Consider the following 18,849-nt stretch of genomic DNA (forward strand, 5'->3'; position numbering starts at 1 on the left):
GTCATATGGAAAATAGCCACTTAAGTGATGCCCTTTCTACCACTTTGCCATGGAGGGGTGACCTGGGCTGATGACAGTGCATGTGCTTACACTAATTCAGAGAGAAGTGTTTAATGAAAGCTCGTTATGGGCTCTGCTTCAGCCTGAAGACTTTGGGCTCCTTGGAGGTAAAGGATCAGCTAGCTTTGGGCTCCTATTTAACCCAGCAAGAGACTGGCTTGTATTTCTGTAGAGCTGTTTTGTTTTAAACATGATTTCAAGCAGGCAGTTATTTCAGACTGTCGCCACACCCCACATCTTGACCCAAGAGGCTGAGGTTTTCAAGGTGCTGGGCCCAGTCAGGGCATGTGTGACACATTTCATTGCCTTGCCTCTTGGCCAATGTGATTTTTCAGAAGCTGTGCTATAGGGTACACAAGCCTCCTATACCTTCCAACTGAGCCTCCGACTGACCTGCCTGCCTGTGCCTCCTCAGGCTGTCACTTCTCCTGGGCACTGAGTGGCATGCAGGGCTTTCTGCTTGTCTGTAACCCCCCCCCAGCACCAGCCTGGCCGGCTGGCCTCCCCACCCACAGTGCTGCAGGCACAGGCAGGGCAGGGCTGGGGGCTGGGCTGGTCCTTGAACAAGAACCTGCCTGGGGGAACCAGTTGCTAATGCTTTGGTACAGAGCAGGAGAGAGTGAACCCTTTAACCGGGACCTCTCCCAGCACCACAAAGGAGATAAGAATTCATGGTTTATGGACTGTAGGTTGTGTGGTTCCAGCATGGAATAATAAGAATGTTTATCATCTTAAAAAATTAAGTTCTTGGCCGGGCGTGGTGGCTCACGCCTGTAATCCTAGCACTTTGGGAGGCCGAGGCGGGCGGATTGCTCAAGGTCAGGAGTTCGAAACCAGCCTGAGCGAGACCCCGCCTCTACCAAAAATACAAATAAATTAATTGACCAACTAAAAATATATATACAAAAAATTAGCCAGGCATGGTGGCGCATGCCTGTAGTCCCAGCTACTCGGGAGGCTGAGGCAGTAGGATCGCTGAGCCCTGGAGTTTGAGGTTGCTGTGAGCCAGGCTGACGCCACGGCACTCACTCTAGCCTGGGCAACAAAGTGAGACTCTGTCTCAAAAAAAAAAAAAAAAATTAAGTTCTTATCATCCTCTATCGGAGAGTGCTGGATTTCAAGCCGTAAGGACTAAAGTTCTTACCAAGCAGGCTTAGCCTTTGGACAGTCACATGGGCGGTCGTCCGCCAGTCACTGAGAGCAGGCCACTAGGTGACCTGGCTGGTGTGTATAGAGGGAGGTTTCCATCCTGACAGCATTCGCATTCACCTTTCTTCCCTTCTCAGAAGAAACAGTGAAGGTTTGGTCGCCGTCTCTAATGGGCCTTTTGCACTAGTACAAGTCCAGGACTGGCTGATAGAGCTTGTTGTGATGATGAAAATGTTCTGTGTTTTGCTGTCCAATATCACAGCCACAGGCTACGCGGCTGTTGCAAGGAGCACTTGCAATGTGGCTAGTGTGGTTGAGGAACTGAATTTTAAATTCTATTTAATTTTAATTAATTTAAATTTAATCAGCTACATGTGACTAGTGGCTACTATATTGGGCAGTACAGAATAAATAATTTTATTTACGTTTATATTGTAGTTTTTAAATTAATTAGAAAAAACTTTACATATGCACGTGGCATCAATTCAGAAGGTACCAAAGGTACCAGTGAAAAGTCTGCCTTTCACCTCTGTCCCCAAGCCCCAGTTCGTCCCCTTCCCAGTGCAGCCGTGGCACCGATTTCTTGTGTGACCATCCAGAAAGATTCCATGCACATATAAGCATAACATGTATATTCTCTCTCTCTCTCTCTCTCTCTCTCCTTTTTAATGCTAGAGGTGTTTATTTTATCCACCGTCTTCTGTTCCATGGTTAATGTACCTTGGAGGTCATTACCTATAGGGATAAATAGTACTGTCTCATTATTTTAATGGCTTATATTTAACTTTTGTTTGTATTTAATGGCTATATATAATATTCCTTTATAAAGCTATACTATCATTTACTTAACAGGTACTCTATAAGTGAGCACTTGAATCATTTCCGGTCTTTTGCCATTATAAGTTATATTGTAATAACCTGGTATAAATATATTTTCACACATCTTCAGATATAAACAGATAAATTCCTAAAAAAAGAAAAGAAGATTGTTAGGTCAAGAGTGTGTGCGTTTTACATTGCCACAGATTCTGCCAAGCTGCCCTCTGTAGGGTTTGATGACAGGAATGTGAATCAGCTCATTATACGAGAGCGTCTGTCTCTCCATAGTCTCAGCAACACAGTCTGTCACTAAACTTTTTGTTCTTTTCTAGTATAATAAATAAAAATTGCCATCACCTTGTAGATTTAATTTGTATGTCTCTTATTGCAAATGAGGTTGAGCTTCATTTTATTTTTATTTATTTATTTTTTTGAGACAGAGTCTCACTTTGTTGCCCAGGCTAGAGTGAGTGCCGTGGCGTCGAGCTTCATTTTATATGTTGAGTCATTTCTGTTTCCTTTCTGGCAAATTATCTGTTTAGATCATTTGCTTATTTTTCTATTAGACTTTGTTGTTGTTTTTCCTGACTTGTAGGAACCCTTTATACATTAAGGAAATTAGTATAGGTCTGTTGCCTCTGATATGTGTTAACACATTTTAATCTTGTTTATGATATCTCTTTCCATGTGGACATTTAAAAATATTTTTATGCAATTAATACTCTTTTTGTTATAGCCTCTGGATTCTATATCTCACTTAGAAAGCCGTTTCCTATGGAGACATTTTAAAACAAAGTCTTCATGTTTTCTTCTAGAACTTTCATGGTTTTCTTTTTTATGTTTAGCTCTTTGATGCATCTGACACAATTCAGGGGCTTTGCTGGCTCTGTTTCCTTTGCCTGGCCTCTCATTCTGCTGCCAAGCCTTTGCCCAGCCAGGTTTTTTTTTTTTTTTATTTTTTTTGAGACACAGTCTTGCTTTGTTGCCCAGGCTAGAGTGAGTGTCGTGGCATCAGCCTCGCTCACAGCAACCTCAAACTCCTGGGCTCAAGCAATCCTCCTGCCTCAGCCTCCCGAGTAGCTGGGACTGCAGGCATGCGCCACCATGCCCGGCTGATTTTTTCAATATATATTAGTTGGCCAATTAATTTCTTTCTATTTATAGTAGAGACTGGGATCTCACTCAGGCTGGTTTTAAACTCCTAACCTCGAGCAATCTGCCCGCCTCGGCCTCCCAGAGTGCTAAGATGACAGGCGTGAGCCACCTCACCCGGCCTGCCCAGACGGTTTTTGAGTGATGCAACCCCGTTTGCTGTCTTCTGCCATGTTTCCCCGAAAATAAGTGTTAGGGACTGACCTTCCACAGCTCCACCAGACAGAAAAGCAGAGACATCGAGGATGCAATCACACAAGAGGAGGTTTATTTTCTGGCTAGCCAGGGTCCAAGCCCCAGAGCACCAACGCAGTGGCCACTCTCGCAGGCAAGGACCCCCACCTGAATTGCGGCGCACCTTTTATCTCAAAGGGCCCTAGCAACGCACAAACTGATCACGCGCTGGTCATGAGCTGAGCTTTGAAGTGATTAATTTTTTTTAGTATCCTGTACGACCCCTGCGCATCCCCCCTCCCTTCCATCATTCTTCACAACCCAAGAGATAACCGAAGGTAGAACTGTAAACAGATGTGTGCTGCTAATTGCCTCGCCCTACTTCACACAAAGGGGAGGAAAAATTCCTTTCTTGTTGCGCCACTGAGACGCTGCTGAGGCACCATCGAGGCACCCCCACATAAGACAGGGTCTTATATTTATTTTTCCTCAAGAAGGCACCCTAGGGCTTATTTTCAGGGGTGTGTTATTTTTTTTAAGTGCGGTACAACAATCTACATTTATTCAAATATAATGAAGTCGTCTTCTTCTGGAACATCATCATAACTCTCCAAACACTGAATTCAAGACATTCAATTCCTGAATGTCTTGCGACTCTACTTCCTTTAGAACCATTGGCCCCAATCTCTCCTGTGGAGCACTAGAGCTCTCATGGGGCAGATGAGAAGGGCTGGCTCGTGTTCTTTCCCGCTCCGAGACGACATGCACGGGTTGTGCAGATGCGCTGCGTAGCCACGCCCGTCACTAGGTCTTATTTTCGGTGTAGGGCTTATATTGTGCAAATGCTTAGAAATCCTGCTGGGGCTTATTTTATGGGTAGGTCTTATTTTCAGGGAAACACAGTAGTAGCGATTTTATCCTCACTTGCCCACTGGTGGCTGCCTTTCCTCCTTCCTTTCTGAACACAATGTCTAGACAAGGGCAGGGAAGGAGAGCTTTCACTATCACTCACCAGGTTTCTCCGATCTCCTTCAACTCTTCCTAAGCCTGGCTTATTATCTGAGACGCCCTGCCCTTTGTGCACATTGCCTAATTGGGGGAGGTGACTGAACAAAAGGCATGCTATAAAGCCACAGGAGATTTGTACTTTGCCTGTATTAATTTAATGCTTTGTCATTTTATTTCTTGTGATTCCAGAATCTAATTTTCAGCTTCTGCCTGAGCCAGTAGCAGTTGGGAAAGAAGGCTGTGCTCTTTAAAGAGTGAGTATGGATTTTTAACACCACAGATTACCCAGAAGAAGGCAGCCCTTGATGAGACTGGAACTGCTGCTATCAGCTCTCCTCCTCCTCTCTGCAGGCCAACCTGTGGGGGTGATTTGTCTGGTTCAATAGGTCAGATGGGAAGGGACTGGGTACCTGAGGGCTTTCAAAGGTCTGATACACACACAAAAAGCCCCCTAAAAATAGTTCTCAAAGACTATGCCAGGAGCAGGCCTCTAAATTTGAAAGGAATCTAGAAGGCATGGGACTATAGGACCAGCCATGCTTTCCTGGGGAATGACACTTGAACCAGCCCTGAAGGCAGAGAGGAGCTCATCAGGCAGCCAGGCGAGGGAGTGCTCCACAGTAGAGGACAGTGCAGGGAGGCAGCAGGAGGCTTGTGGGTTTGCATGGGGGCAGGGAACTGGTTACCTGGGATGCAGGCAAAGACATGGGAGTAAGTCATGGCTAGGAAGCTGAGCCCGGACCATATGGAGTGGTCAGAGTTCGCATTTTATTTGGTGGACATTAAACTGGTGCAGCCTAATCCCTGATGTGAATTCGGACGATTCCTCCGACAGCTGGTGGTGGAAGGAATCCAGGGTGTGAAAGAGCAACCTGTACAGAAATGGGAGGAAAGGGACATGGAGACCTGGACCCAGTGTGGTGGCCAAGGGCTGTGGTCTGAAGTGCCACAGCTGGTGGGAATTTTTCTTCCCACACTATATTCCTGGTAAATGTCGAACCAAACTGACCTAAGGGATCTGTTGCAAGAAGCTTTCAGGGCTGTAAACCCCCAACCTGTGCTGGGTGATGCGGCGGCTCCTGTCTGCATGTGGCTGTCAAACACTTGAGATGTGGCTGGTGTGAGTGAAGAACTGAATTTTGAATTTTCTTTAGCTTTAATTAATTTAAATTTAAATTGCCATTACCAAGCAGCACAGTTTGGCTAGACTTGGACAAGTTGACTCCAGTGCTGGTACCTCCCCACCTTGCGTAACAGGATGGTGAGCAAGAAATAAAGTGAAAGAAAGATGCATTGATCCTGTTTCTATAGTAGACTCTGTATCAAAAAAAGAAAAAAAAAGTTAAAAAATTAAGAAGGAATAAATAAAAAGTAAAAAAAAAAGAAAAGTATAAAAAAAAAAAGAAAGAAAGAAAGAAAGATGCATTGGCGTCTAAGAGGCCGACTGATGTGATTATTGTCAGCAGAAGTCAGTGAGTCGGGAGAACTGAGGAGGTGTCTGCGACACTGCAGGGCCTTTGGGATCATGGGTGGTCAAGCAGGCTTTTGGGAAAGGCTGGAAGGAGGTCCTGTTGGTATGTTGATCTTCAAATTCCCTTACAGGATCGAGTGGTAGAGGACAGGAGTAGAGGTAGATAAGGAGAGAGTGGGGAGAGCATTATAGGAATATCCAGGAGAGAGAGTGGGGAGAGCACCGTGGGATGCAAACCAGGTGTGCTCATAGCCTGGCCTTCGAGGAAAGTGCAGAGGAAGAATGGGCTCAGTCAGAGTGCAGGGCACACAGTACGGCCAGGAAGGCAGAGCTGAGCACCCCAAGGACAGTAATCCTGGGGGCTGGGCCACACTTGTATTGATGACTGGGCAAGCTTAACCACTTACTTGGACATTTCAGCACGATTTTCCTCTGTGATGGAGAAGATGTATGTGACAAGGAGTTAGAATGGCCTGTTTCTGAAATTATTGTGTCTCATCAATTCTGGCGCTTCCATATGAGAGAATATTTTCTTCGTTGTGTCATTTCTAGCTATTAATCATTAGTGATGGTTTCAAGGAATTAGTTTGCTTTATAGAACCTAGTTTCAGAGATCAGGGTAGGTTAGATGCAACACTCTTTAACAGCTGGGGTCTTATATTCAGATTTGAAGAACATAGTGTTTTCTGAGCAGAAATGTGGGAAGAATTTTCTTATTGCAGAATTAAAGAAAAAAATTATAAGCAGTACTGGATAGTTTTAAAAATATACCAGCAGTAATAAGGTTAATAAGCCAACCGGTAACTTGTAAAGTTGTTATCATGTTACTTACTATTAAAGCAGTTCCAAAGAAGTATAAAGAATGTCAGTGGGAACATTGAACTCTGTGCCTTGTACATAACTGATGCACAGTGACTATCTGCCACAGAAAGCAATGAGAGAAGGCAAAGGTAGCATGAACTAGGGATGCCTATCTATAGGAGTGGGTTGAAATTTAGATCCTGCCACTTACTAATCTGGTGACCATGTCAACTTATTTAAGCTTATGTTAACTTATTTTCCATCTTTAAAATGGGAGAAGTGCTTCCTATTTCACAATACTGTGAGAAAGAAAGTGACAGGATGTATATGAACCCCGCCTGCACGGGGCCTGGCACAGAGAAGTTACTTAGTTGATGGAGGCCCTTGCTCTTTTATCTGTGGCCATGGTGGGGGTGGTCATGGTTAATATTGCTGTTGCTGTCATTATGACAATCATTATTATTTTGTAGGGACTAGGACTTGTTTGTAAAAAAAATTTTTTTTTTTTTAGTGAGACAGAGTCTTGCCTTGTTGCCCAGGCTAGAGTGAGTGGCGTGGCATCAGCCTAGCTCACAGCAACCTCAAACTCCTGGGCTCAAGCAATCCTCCTGCCTCAGCCTCCCAAGTAGCTGGGACTTCAGGCATGTGCCTCCATGCTTGGCTAATTTTTTCTATATATATTAGTTGGCCAATTAATTTCTTTCTATTTATCGTAGAGACAGGGTCGCTCTTACTCAGGTTGGATTTGAACTCCTGACCTCGAGCAGTCCACCCACCTCGGCCTCCCAGAGTGCTAGGATTACAGGCGTGAGCTGCCACGCCTGGCCTGTTTGTAAGATTTGATGGAATGTAGATAGCTGTCCAGAGAAGGACGAGACCTATGAAAGTGTTTTACATTCTATTTATTCTTAGATTTTGCTTTGTGCTCTGAAGATTAAGGTGTTAGAACTCAAGATCCCCAGATTTCAAAATCAGTGGGAACGTTAAAAGACAATTGTGAAATGTCTTTTCTGCCTTACCCTAGGCCTCAGACTAAACTTCGTTTCCCTGATGCAGTGTTTACCTGGATCCACTGAAGTATTTCCCATCCAATTAATCTCTGCCCCACATTCAGAAATAAAGGCCCCCAAATGCGCAGTTTGGGTGTTGACAGGTGGCAGAAGAGCCCGTCTGGGATGTGAGACCTGCTCTCTCCACTGCTGCAGGGCCACTGAAATCAGTGTCTTTAACCCTGGGGCGCCTCACTTTACATGACGGATACATAAATGGAGTATGTTTTTCTTTTTCAATGTATTCAGTCTCAGTCGGGTGATAAACATCAAGCGCCAGGTCTTTGCCAGGTAATGTTTTAGGTTCTGGGAAATACAACAGAGAACAAGGTAACTAGGGCAAGCCAGATCCTACTCGCTAATTGCCTGGCATAATTTCAGAGACATTTAAGTCACCAGAGTAGGTAAGAGCAGAAGAGATGATTTGGTTGAACGTTCTCGCTTGGTGGCGGGGAGACTGAGACCGCAGTCTCCCAGCTGACGTGCAGGAGCCAGGCTGGAGCCCCTCCCCTCGCCTGCACCTGCTGCTGTCCGCAGACCAGACCGCCTGCGCAGTTTTTGCCAGATCCATATAGCACCTACTTTGCACTTTTCTTTAAACTGACTCCTTCTGACTTAAATTTACTTTTAAGATTAATTTGCTTCCCTACCATAAATTAAAATTATCCATAAAAATAAAAGGAAACAATGTTATCAGCTAGCAGGGCGCTTTTTCCTGTGGGGCCAGGGGTGAGAGAGGTCTTCAACACCTCCATACTGAGAGCTTCTCTTTGACATAAGCAAGACTGAAAAAGAATTGAAAAGAGGTGAATTTCTTAATATGTATGTTGGTGTTGTCTAGTGCCGGTGCCCCCTGACGCATTATTTAGCATTCTTCCACTGGCTAAAGTCATCTTGCAAACTGCTGGTTGTGTGGGCCATATACTTTGGGAAACCCACATTATACCCCTTAATTGATTTTCTGATTTTTGGTCATTGGTGGTTCCTGGTTCATAAGGCTTCAGTTTTTTTCTGTCTCTAGCCTCCCCCTGGGTATGTAGAGTATTCTATAAACAAACAGCAGGGCAAGGGAGCTGCCTTTTTAAAGGAAAGCTGAGGCAAGGCCATTGTGAAATGAAGGACATCGCCCAGATGGGAATAATTGTCTGTTCTTTATCTGTATAGAAAACTCAGAAAGCATTGAAGTTTCTCCAAGGAGGACCTGGGTTTATTTGAGCTTGTCGGGGAATGTGGGCAGGGTTCTCTGTAACATGCCCTGGCACCTTCCCTGAAACTGGCCGTGGCATCATGGCAGGCACGAGCAAAGCACGGAGGGCTATTTTATGATCGCACTTGCACTTCAGGGCTGCTGTCTCCAGAGCCGGGGGCTGTGATATGTATAACAAGTGTTCTAATTCCCAGTCCAAAGGAACATCATGTGATTAGTTTTCTGCCACTTAGGAATCAGAATTCACAGTGGCTCTCAGCAGTTTTGTTTGTTTGTTTTAAGAACCAGTGCCATAGGAAAAAGGTATCATAGAGCAATATTCTTTCATGTCTGTTTTTGAGATTCATCCTTGCCGCTGTCTCTATCAGATTATTCCTTTTTTCTTTCTTTCTTTTTGCTCACAGGGTCTCATTGTGTCACCCGGGCTGGAATATAGTGGTATCAGCCTAGCTCACAGCAACCTCAAACTCCTGGGCTCAAGCAGTCCTCCTGCCTCAGCCTCCCGAGTATTTGGGATTACATGGGCATGCGCCACCATGCCCGGCTAATCTTTCAATTTTTTTGTAGAGACGAGGTCTTGTTCTTGCTTAGGCTGGTCTCAAACTTCTGACCTCAAGTGATCCTCTTGCCTCGGCCTCCTGTAGCAAAGTGCTACAGGCATGAGCCACTGCATCCTGCCCCTGAGCAGTTTTTAAGTCTTCTTGAAGCTGACAGTTCCCATTTTTCATCAACTCATTCATGATCCATGATGTTCAATCAGATTCATAAAAATCCCCTTCACTCTGTGATTAATTTGCTTACCCCTTGATGGTGAAGGCTTTTAGCAGGGTAAATTGTACCCAGCATTAAATAGGTGACTTCTCCAGGGAGGTTTGGAATTACTGAAAGAGAGAAAATGTTAGATCTCTTACAGTGTCATTGGGAATGATTGTCCCTAAAAGAAATTAAACAGGATTGAGCCCATTTTGTAACTTTGCTTTTCATTAATTTCTTTGTACCTTATTTGCATCCTATGCTATACTAGGCACTGAAAAAGAACATACGTGATTGTCCCTACCCTCAAGGAGCTCTGGTTCTGGAAGGAGAAACAGGCCAATGATTTATGGGTGCTGGGAAAATTGCTTACCGTGACTAAGAAACTGAGAGGGCAGTTGATTCAGAAACAAAGGCAGTGCAGCTTTCATCACTGTAGACTCAGGATTGTACCAGATAGAGTGTGTGTATGTGTAACTGAAAAGAACCATTTGACCCACCTATCCATCTCCTACCTATGCATCTATCTCCCCCTACAGAGTGAGAGGGGCTTGTTTGGCCAAACCTCTTAGAGAGATGGGAAGCTCACATCTTCATGGAGAAATTAGGGATGATGAGTGTAGGTACCTAACAGCAAAGAGGTTACAAAGATTGAGGAAGGCTGTTTGAAAAATATTAGACAAGCTAGGGCTTGGTGCAAAGGGTTTGGGTCCAAGTCAGAAACCTGTTTTGTAATCATGACTCTACCAGCGGGGTGACCTTGAGCAAGTTACTTAACTTTGGCTGGCCGTGGTGGCTCACGCCTATAATCCTAGCACTCTGGGAGCCCAAGGCAGGAGGATTGCTTGAGGCCAGGAGTTTGAGACCAGCCTAAGCAAGAGTTAAGTCCCCGTTTTTACAAAAAATGGACAGATTAGCTGGCTGTGGTGGCACATGCCTATAGTCCCAGCCACTTGGGAGGCTGAGGCAGGAGGGTCACTTGAGCCCAGGAGTTTGAGGCTGTAGTGAGCTATGATGACACCCCTGCACTCTAGTGTGAGTGACAGAGTAAGACCCTGTGTCAAAAAAAAATTACTTCTCTGAGCTGCAGTCTCCTCAATCTATAAAGCAGGAGGTGGATCACCCACCTTGCCTGTCCGACAGGATCGGCATCCCAGCCTGCAGGCCAGCTGGGCCTCCAGCTGTTTCCGCAGAGTCTTGCTGGAGCTCGCATGGATCACGTGCTGTTTGTGGCCGTGCTGCCACTGCGACAGCCTGAGCAGTCGGGACCGAGGCTGCGGCCCACAGCGCTAAAGTGAGTGTCATCTGGCCCTTTACAGAAAAGGTTTGCTGACCCTTGTGCTTCATGGTTATGAGGTCATGCTGTGCTGTCATTAATTTGTTTTAAAATTGAATTATGTGTCAGTTAATAGGGTCATATGGGAGAGATCTCTCCAGTTCTCAGGAAACATAAGGAGAGCCATGATTTGTTAGATGTTAATGCTTTTTCTTTGGAGAAATCTATTTTATGTTTGGTGAATCCTGCATGCTGAGCACAGGTGGCTGGGACTCAGGCCACACGGGCATACAGGTCTTGGCAGTTGTTGTTCGTATCAGAGAGGAGGAGGATGGGCCTTGAAATATTTTTCATCTGTGCTAGAATGAACCGTACAGTGAGCTCATCAGACAGGACAGGTGGGGCTTCAGATTCAGCCAGGGTTTCCAGAGCACCTGTTATGTGTCAGGCCCTCGTGCTGTGCGGGGACACCAGCCCCTGCCCTCACGGAGCTCACATGCTGCCCTCAGACATGTCTTTTAAGTCGTTAGGAAGACATCAAAAAGTGACCTGAAAGCGACTTTTTTGGTTTATCCACCGCCCACCAACTTGTTGTTGTGTATTATTTATTTTTGAATAGGTTATACATTTACATGATAAATAACTTAAAAGATTTTAAAATGTGAAATCTGTCTATCCCTGGTACCTAGCTATCTAGTTCTCTACATTAGATGAAACCCCTTACCAGTTTCTTGTATACCCCTCCAATGATGTTCTGTATGTATATAAGCATTCATGTCTATATGTATATTTTTTCATTTATTTCTTTAAGGTTTTCTATCCTCCCTAACTGTTTATTTTTAAAAATTGCACAGCTATAGAAAAGTTGAAAGGATAACACCATATAACCTTCACTTGGATCCCCAGTGGTTACCATTTTACCATATTTGCTTTATTTCTCTCTCCCCCTCCCCACATGAATCCACACATCACTTTTTCTCTTCTGAAGCTTTAAAAGTGAGTAGCAGATACCATTATAGTTTACGCCTAGAAACTTTAGCAGGCATCTCCTAAGAAGGACATTGTCCTACGCACATACATAACCACAATTTCATCATGCCACTCAAGAATTTTGTCACTGATATAGTCCAATTATCTGACACCTAATACCCAGTCCTTACTCAGATTTCTTCATTTGTGCAAGCAATGTTCTTTATAGCTTTGTTTTGTTTGTTTGTTTAAATACAGGGTGTCCTGAAGGATTCCTCATTACATTTAGTTGTCATGTCTGTTTAGTTTTTTAAAACACTTACCTGCTTTGGTTTCCTCTTGATCTTTATCCTCATTCTTGGGCCTTCACTTTTCTTGTCCCCTTAGCTTTTTCACCTTTTAACACAGAGTTTCAATACTATTGCATTCCTGTCCCGGCAGGTGCCAGCCAGCCTTAAAGAGCAGAATGGATCTTGACGTGGTTAACATGTTTGTGATTGCGGGCGGGACACTGGCCATCCCAATCCTGGCATTTGTGGCCTCGTTTCTCCTGTGGCCTTCTGCACTGATAAGAATCTATTACTGGTAAGCTAATTTTGTAGTTGACATTTGCAAGATTAGCATAATCTTGCCATCTTCTCTGTTTGTCCCTTTTGTTGTTATCGTTCAACATTTTATCGTAGAATATTTCAAACATACAGAAAAGTTAAAAGACACTTATCCTCTTTTGAATTTTGAGCATGTTCTTGAGGAATTGGTGGTAGTTTATCACCAGGTAAGTTCTTTCAGGTTCCTGACAGCATCTTCGCCCACCCACACTCCCAAGGTCACTGACTCTGTCTTCAAGTAAGGGTTGTGCATGTTTGTGGGAACTCCTTCGGGACTTTCTTGGTCATTGGATTCTGACCCTGTGATGTCCTGAGAGGTGCAGTGATGTTACTAAAAAATGAATTAGAAAGAACAGGGCCATTGAGATGGCATATGTAGGACAGAATGCTTTTAGAGTTGTTCTAGAAGTATTCATTAGTAAAGTGGCAAAAAGAAAAAGAAGTTTCCAAAATACATCATTCTTGTACCACTTTTATGATTTGTGCCCTGTCTACGTACCACCTTCCTTTTCTTCTGTGTTTCCTTTAGAGGGAGTCACCTTTTTTAAGACCTTAAATCAATTTATCTAAAATGTGATATAAATACCACAACCTTAAGTGGAAAGCTTGCCATACTTGCCATAAATAGTAAATTAACTTTTAAAAGTAAAAATAAACACAATGGCATTAAACAATCTTACTGAATTCTAGCCTAGATACCGTTGCCTACCAAAGGCTCTAAGTCTGCTTTCTCTTCCTTACAAAGTATAAGAAAGGCCTAGCAGATGTAGCAGCCCTGAGCAGACCTTTTCTCCTTGATGGAATCAGAAAGTTAACAGTTGAACAGCAAGTGACTTTCTCAGGATGTGCTTCACTGACTTTTCATGCCACTGTCCATTTATCAAATGAAACCACCCCTCCTGCTCCCGCGGTATGCTCCCCTGGTGACTAGAATGCTGGAATTGGCCCGGGCGCTCTCGGTGCCGTACACAAGCCCATTGAGATTTAACTGGGACTTCCAGGAGTCAGAACTCACTTCCGCACCCAGAGAGAAGAGTGCAGGGAGGCTGTGGTGCCCTTTATCTGCCCTCCTCTCTAGCTCCGTTTTGTTTCACTAGCATGTGGGATTTTCTGCCAGGCTCCGATCCTTGAAAATAAGCTAATGGAATGCTAGGGAGCTTTTCGCCTTCGCTCCTGCTCTCTGTTGTTGAGTGTGTGTGACCCTTTAGGGTCACCAGGACCCACCCGCCTTCTGCACTGACACAGCCGAGACTGCAGCCACTTACACGCCATTGCCCTTGCGGTGCTGGTGGCAGGGGTTCTTGTCATTTGGGGCCACGGCTCCTGGGTGGCCCTGACATGGAGAGGGCAGAGTTGTGTGCCTTCCTTGTGGGCCTGCTGAGGCATCACGGACCTCCACACACAAATGCCATTGTTATTAACTAAGTCAGATTGAAGCCGCAAATGCAACTCACTGAGACTGCCCGTAACCGTGGCTGCGGCTGCGCGAGGAGGTGGGACTATGCAAAGCTGGTCCCGCCCACATCATGGAGAGCCGGCCGTAACTGGCTGTGGCTGCGCGAGGAGGTGGGACTATGCAAAGCTGGTCCCGCCCACATCATGGAGAGCCGCCTCTGCGCAAGGCCCCCAACCTGCGCTCCTGGGGTTGTCCAGGGGAGACTCTCAGAGTCAGGGTGTTAGAGCAATTTTGATATTTGGCTTTTTAAGAGAAAAATAAGCTCATGGCAAGTAATTCACTTTTTTATTTAGTTAAAATTCACCGTTTTAAATTATACCATTCAGTGGTTTTAATATATTCACAGGGTTGTGCAACTACTATCTGATTTCTGAACATCTTTGTCTCCTCAGAGGAACCCCCCTGGGGTAGCAGTCACTCTCAGTTTCTTCCTCCCTCATGTCTTGGCAGCCTCTAATCAATCTCCTTTCTATCTCTTTGGATTTGCCTGTTATGGACATTTCATATAAATGGAGTCATACAGTATGTAACCTTTGTGTCTGGTTTCTTTCACTCAGTATAATGTTTTCAGGGTTTATCCATGTTTAGCATGTGTCAGTACATCATTTATTGTTATGGTTGAATAACATTCCATTGTGCGGTGGCATCACACTTTGTCTATCTGTTTATCTGTTGATGGACACTTGGGGTGCTTCTGTGTTTTGGCCATTGTGAATAATGCTGCATAGCAGATAATTCACTTTATTAACTAATAGATACCACAAAAAAACCCCAAAAACAGAGAGGCCGCACAGATCAGAGGTTCAGTCCCTCATTAATTGGTGGCGCAGATGCATGTGATCTTAAAGCCCGCCCATGCCTGTCACCCAGCTCTGAGCTGTGGCTGAAAGACAAACACGGTGATCTTTATTTTGTGAACTCAGGCACACTGGCCAAGAATAAAACCCAGCTGGTTGGGGAGGATGAAAATCCTAGAAAACCTTCCAGTTTATGCCAGGTGACACTGTGACATGAGGGAATATGGTCACAGCAATGGAACCCTGGTGCCATTGCAGAGAGCGGTCAGAAAGCCTGTGAGTAGCTTCCTCTGCCCCACGGAAACGCACAGTCTGTCTCCTCCACGTTGCCTTGGTGCCAGTGACATTTACACAGTGGTTGCCACAGGCCGAGCAGCTTCACCACAAGTCATTTATATCCCTTGCCTCAGCCGTTCCTCCAAAGGCTTTCCTTTGCTAGGTTGCCAGTGGGGTCGCCTTGACCCTGGGTGGGCCTGGTTAATTTTCAGGATTGCTGCACAGACAGGAACAGCGGGCAGTAGAGGCAGCCTGGCATGCCCCGCCGCTGCCGTGCTGCGTGGTGAAATTATCATGCGGTGCGTGCTCCTGGAGTTCCCTCTGCGAGCCCTCAGCTCCTCAGGGAGCAGGAGCCGGTGTCCCCAGCAGGCCACAGCCAGTCTTCAGAGCAGCTCTCTTTGTCTCTGGTCTAAGTGTCCCTGAAGCGTGGCCAGCCTGCACCCACAGCGATGTGGGCTGTGATCGCTGCAGGGCTCTCACTGTGTTGGAGCTTCAAGGCTGTTACAGGATGGAAAAGACAGATTTTCTGAGTTTTGTTTTCCCAAAGAAACTCAATTGTGAAATCAAGATAAGAAACATACCAGGCAATTCACTTATATAAATATAAGAGAGAAAAAAGAGGGAGAATTGGAAGAGAAGAAATGAAACTGACATTGTTTGCAGATGACATGACTATCTACATAAAAAGGCTGAAAGAATCTATATATTTATTAGAATTAATAAGTGAATTCAGCAAGATTGCTGAATATAAGATTAGTAAACAAAAGTCAGTTGTATTCCTATATACCAGCAACAAACAAGTAGAAAATTAAAAAATTAAGCTAGGCATGGTGGTGCATGCCTGTTGTTCTAGCTACTTGGGAGGCTAAGGCAGGAGGATCGCTTAAGCCTACGAGTTCAAGTCCAGTGTAGACAAACATTGAAAAAAGAAAAGAAAAAATGTTGGCCGGGCGCAGTGGCTCACGCCTGTAATCCTAGTACTCTGGGAGGCTGAGACGGAAGGATCACTTGAGCTCAGGAGTTCAAGACCAGCCTGAGCAAGAGCAAGACTCCGTCTCTACTAAAAAGATAGAAAGAAATTAGCTGGACAACTAAAAATATATAGAAAAAATTAGCTGGGCATGGTGGTGCATGCCTGTAGTCCCAGCTACTCGAGAGGCTGAGGCAGGAGGATCACCTGAGCCCAGGAGTTTGAGGTTGCTGTAAGCAAGGCTTACGCCACGGCACTCACTCTAGCCCTGACAACAGACTGAGACTCTGTCTCGAAAAAAAAAAAAAAGAAAAAAATGTTAATGATACCATTTACTGTAGTATCAACAAATGGAATACCTAAGATTAAATCAAAAGAGCAATGTGGAGGACATCTACACAGAAAATGACAAAGTGTTCATGAGAGAAATTTTAAAAACTAAATTAGTGGAAGGATAGACTATATTTGCAGTTTGGAAGACTTACTATTGTAGAGATGTTGAATTTCCTAACAGTGATCTATAGATTCAGTATATACCCATTTGAAATCCCAATAGGTTTTTCTTTTGTACATAATTTAATACGCTGATGCTTAAGTTTAGAAGGAAAAGCAAAGCGCCAGTTAAGCAAGACAATCTTGAAGGAGAATAAAGCTGGATTATTTACACTGCCAGGTATCAAGACTAATTATAGGCCAGGTGTGGTGGCTCATGCCTATCATCCTAGCACTTTGGGGACGGGGGAGGATTGCTTGAGACCAGCCTGGGCAATATAGCAAGACCTCACCTACCAAAACTAAAAAAATAAAATAAAAACTTAGCTGGGCATGGTGGCACGTGCCTGTAGTCCCAGCTTCTCAGGAGGCTGAAGCAGGAGGATCGCTTGAGCCCAAAAGTTTGAGGTTACAGTGAACTATGATTGTGCCCCTGCACTCTAGCTCAGGTGACAGAGTGAGAGCCTATCTCAAAAAAAAAAAAAAAAAAAGACTATATGAAGTTACAGTTACGGTAAATCAAGTCAGCCTGAAATTAGTGCAGACAAGGACAATTGGACCTGTGGAGCGGGAGAGTCTAGTGATAGAAACTCACAGACATAGTCTCTTGTTTTAAGGCAAAGTCAGCACAGCTCTGCATCGGGGAAAGGGAGCTGGGTTCACCAGATATCCATCTGGAAAAAGCTTCATTTTGACCCCTTTGTTAGGCAGAATTACTAAAATGGCCTCGCAGAGATGTCCCTGGCTAATCCCCAAGACCTGTGGCTGTGATGACATAGCCTTCTCATGATTGTGCTTAGCTGGAGAGGAATCCATGGGGTTTCTAGGTAGGAGAGAGCCCCCAGCTGACAGCCAGCTAGGAAACAGGGACCTCAGTCTTAGAACCACAATGAACTGAATTCTGCCAACAACCTGAATAAGTTTACAAATGGAATCTTTTCCAAAGCCTCCAGATAAGAGCCAGCTGGCTGACACCTTGATTGCAAACTTGTACTACCTTGAGGCAAGAACCCAGCTGAGCTCACATCTGACCTACAGGACTGTAAGGTAACAATCAGTGGTGGTGTTAAGCTGCCAAGTTTGTGGTCATTTGTAACACAGCAATTGAAAATGAATACAGTGCCATCTACAACTTCATACCATGTACAAAAATCAAACCCAGGCAGACTGTAGCTCTCACTGTCAGAAGTGAAGCAATGAAGCTTGTAGAAGAGAACAGAACATTTTCTTGACTTAAGGATAGCAGAGATTTCAGAAACATGAAACAAAAACTAGCCATAAAGGAAAACAAATTATTCAGTTTAGTTGGACCACATTAAATGAAGATATTTTGTTAATCAAAAATACTATTTAGAATATAAAGAGGCAAGCCAGAGAATGAGCAAATATATTTGCAAATATAAACCTATAAATCTTATATCCAGAATATATAAAGAACTCCTACAAGTCAATAAAAAAGAACAGACAACTCAATTTTTAAAATGGACAAAAACTCAGACACTTCACAGCGGAGGATGTCCAAACAGTGAATAAACGTATGACATGTGAAATGGTGTTCAATTTCATTTGTCATAAGGGCCATTAAAAGTAAAACCATATGCTGGGACAATGATTTTCTAAGAGTAAATAAATATAAAAAAAAAAAAAAAAAAAAAAAAAAGTAAAACCACAATGAGGTGCCATTTTATGTGCACCAGAATGGCTAAAATGAAAGAGGCCGACTGGTAATTCCAAGTGTTGACAAGATGTTGTATTAGTTTCCTGTGGTGCTATAACAAATTACCATGAACTGGGGGGCTTAAAACCACAGAAGTTTGTTCTCTTATAGTTCTGGAGGCCAGAAATCTGAAATCAAGGTATCGGCAGTGTTGGCTCCTTTTGGAGGTTCCGAGAGAGCCCGCGGAGGCTGGCGGGAGGGCTGGCGGTCCCTGGCGGCCTTGACTTGCAGGCGCAGCGTCCCGGCCTCGGCCGTGGTTTCATACATTGTGTTCTCTCTGTGTGCTTCTGTGACCTAATTTCCTGTTTTTCAAAGGCCACCAGTCATGTTGGATTTAATTCAGTGTTACCTCAACTTAATTTGATTACATCTGCAAAGATCCTATTTCCAAATAAGGTCACATTCACAGGTTCCAAGTGGACCTGAATTTTGGGGGGATACCATTCAACCTGCTGGAGATGTAGAGAACTAGAATGTGGTATATTGCTGATAAGAATGTGAAGTGGGCCGGGCGCTGTGGCTCACGCCTGTAATCCTAGCTCTTGGGAGGCCGAGGCGGGCGGATTGCTCAAGGTCAGGAGTTCAAAACCAGCCTGAGCAAGAGCGAGACCCCGTCTCTACTATAAATAGAAAGAAATTAATTGG

At 44.4% G+C, this 18,849-nt stretch overlaps 1 protein-coding gene across 7 annotated transcripts in view; it reads left to right on the forward strand.

Moving 5' to 3' along the window:
- The window catches only part of ABHD6 (abhydrolase domain containing 6, acylglycerol lipase), a 62,533-nt gene that overhangs the window by 21,413 nt on the left and 22,271 nt on the right, over positions 1 to 18,849 (forward strand). For 6 of the 7 annotated variants that reach the window (XM_012789334.3, XM_076009048.1, XM_012789339.3 and 3 more), the window contains exons 2-3: positions 4,552 to 4,616; positions 12,330 to 12,473. In XM_012789334.3, coding sequence (XP_012644788.1) covers positions 12,355 to 12,473 — 119 coding nt within the window. In that variant the 5' untranslated portion in view covers positions 4,552 to 4,616; positions 12,330 to 12,354. The remainder of the gene's footprint in view (positions 1 to 4,551; positions 4,617 to 12,329; positions 12,474 to 18,849) is intronic. The other variant, XM_012789344.3, reaches the window with a different exon arrangement.

Source organism: Microcebus murinus, chromosome 1 (assembly GCF_040939455.1).
Source record: "Microcebus murinus isolate Inina chromosome 1, M.murinus_Inina_mat1.0, whole genome shotgun sequence".
Classification (NCBI taxonomy): Eukaryota; Metazoa; Chordata; class Mammalia; order Primates; family Cheirogaleidae; genus Microcebus; species Microcebus murinus.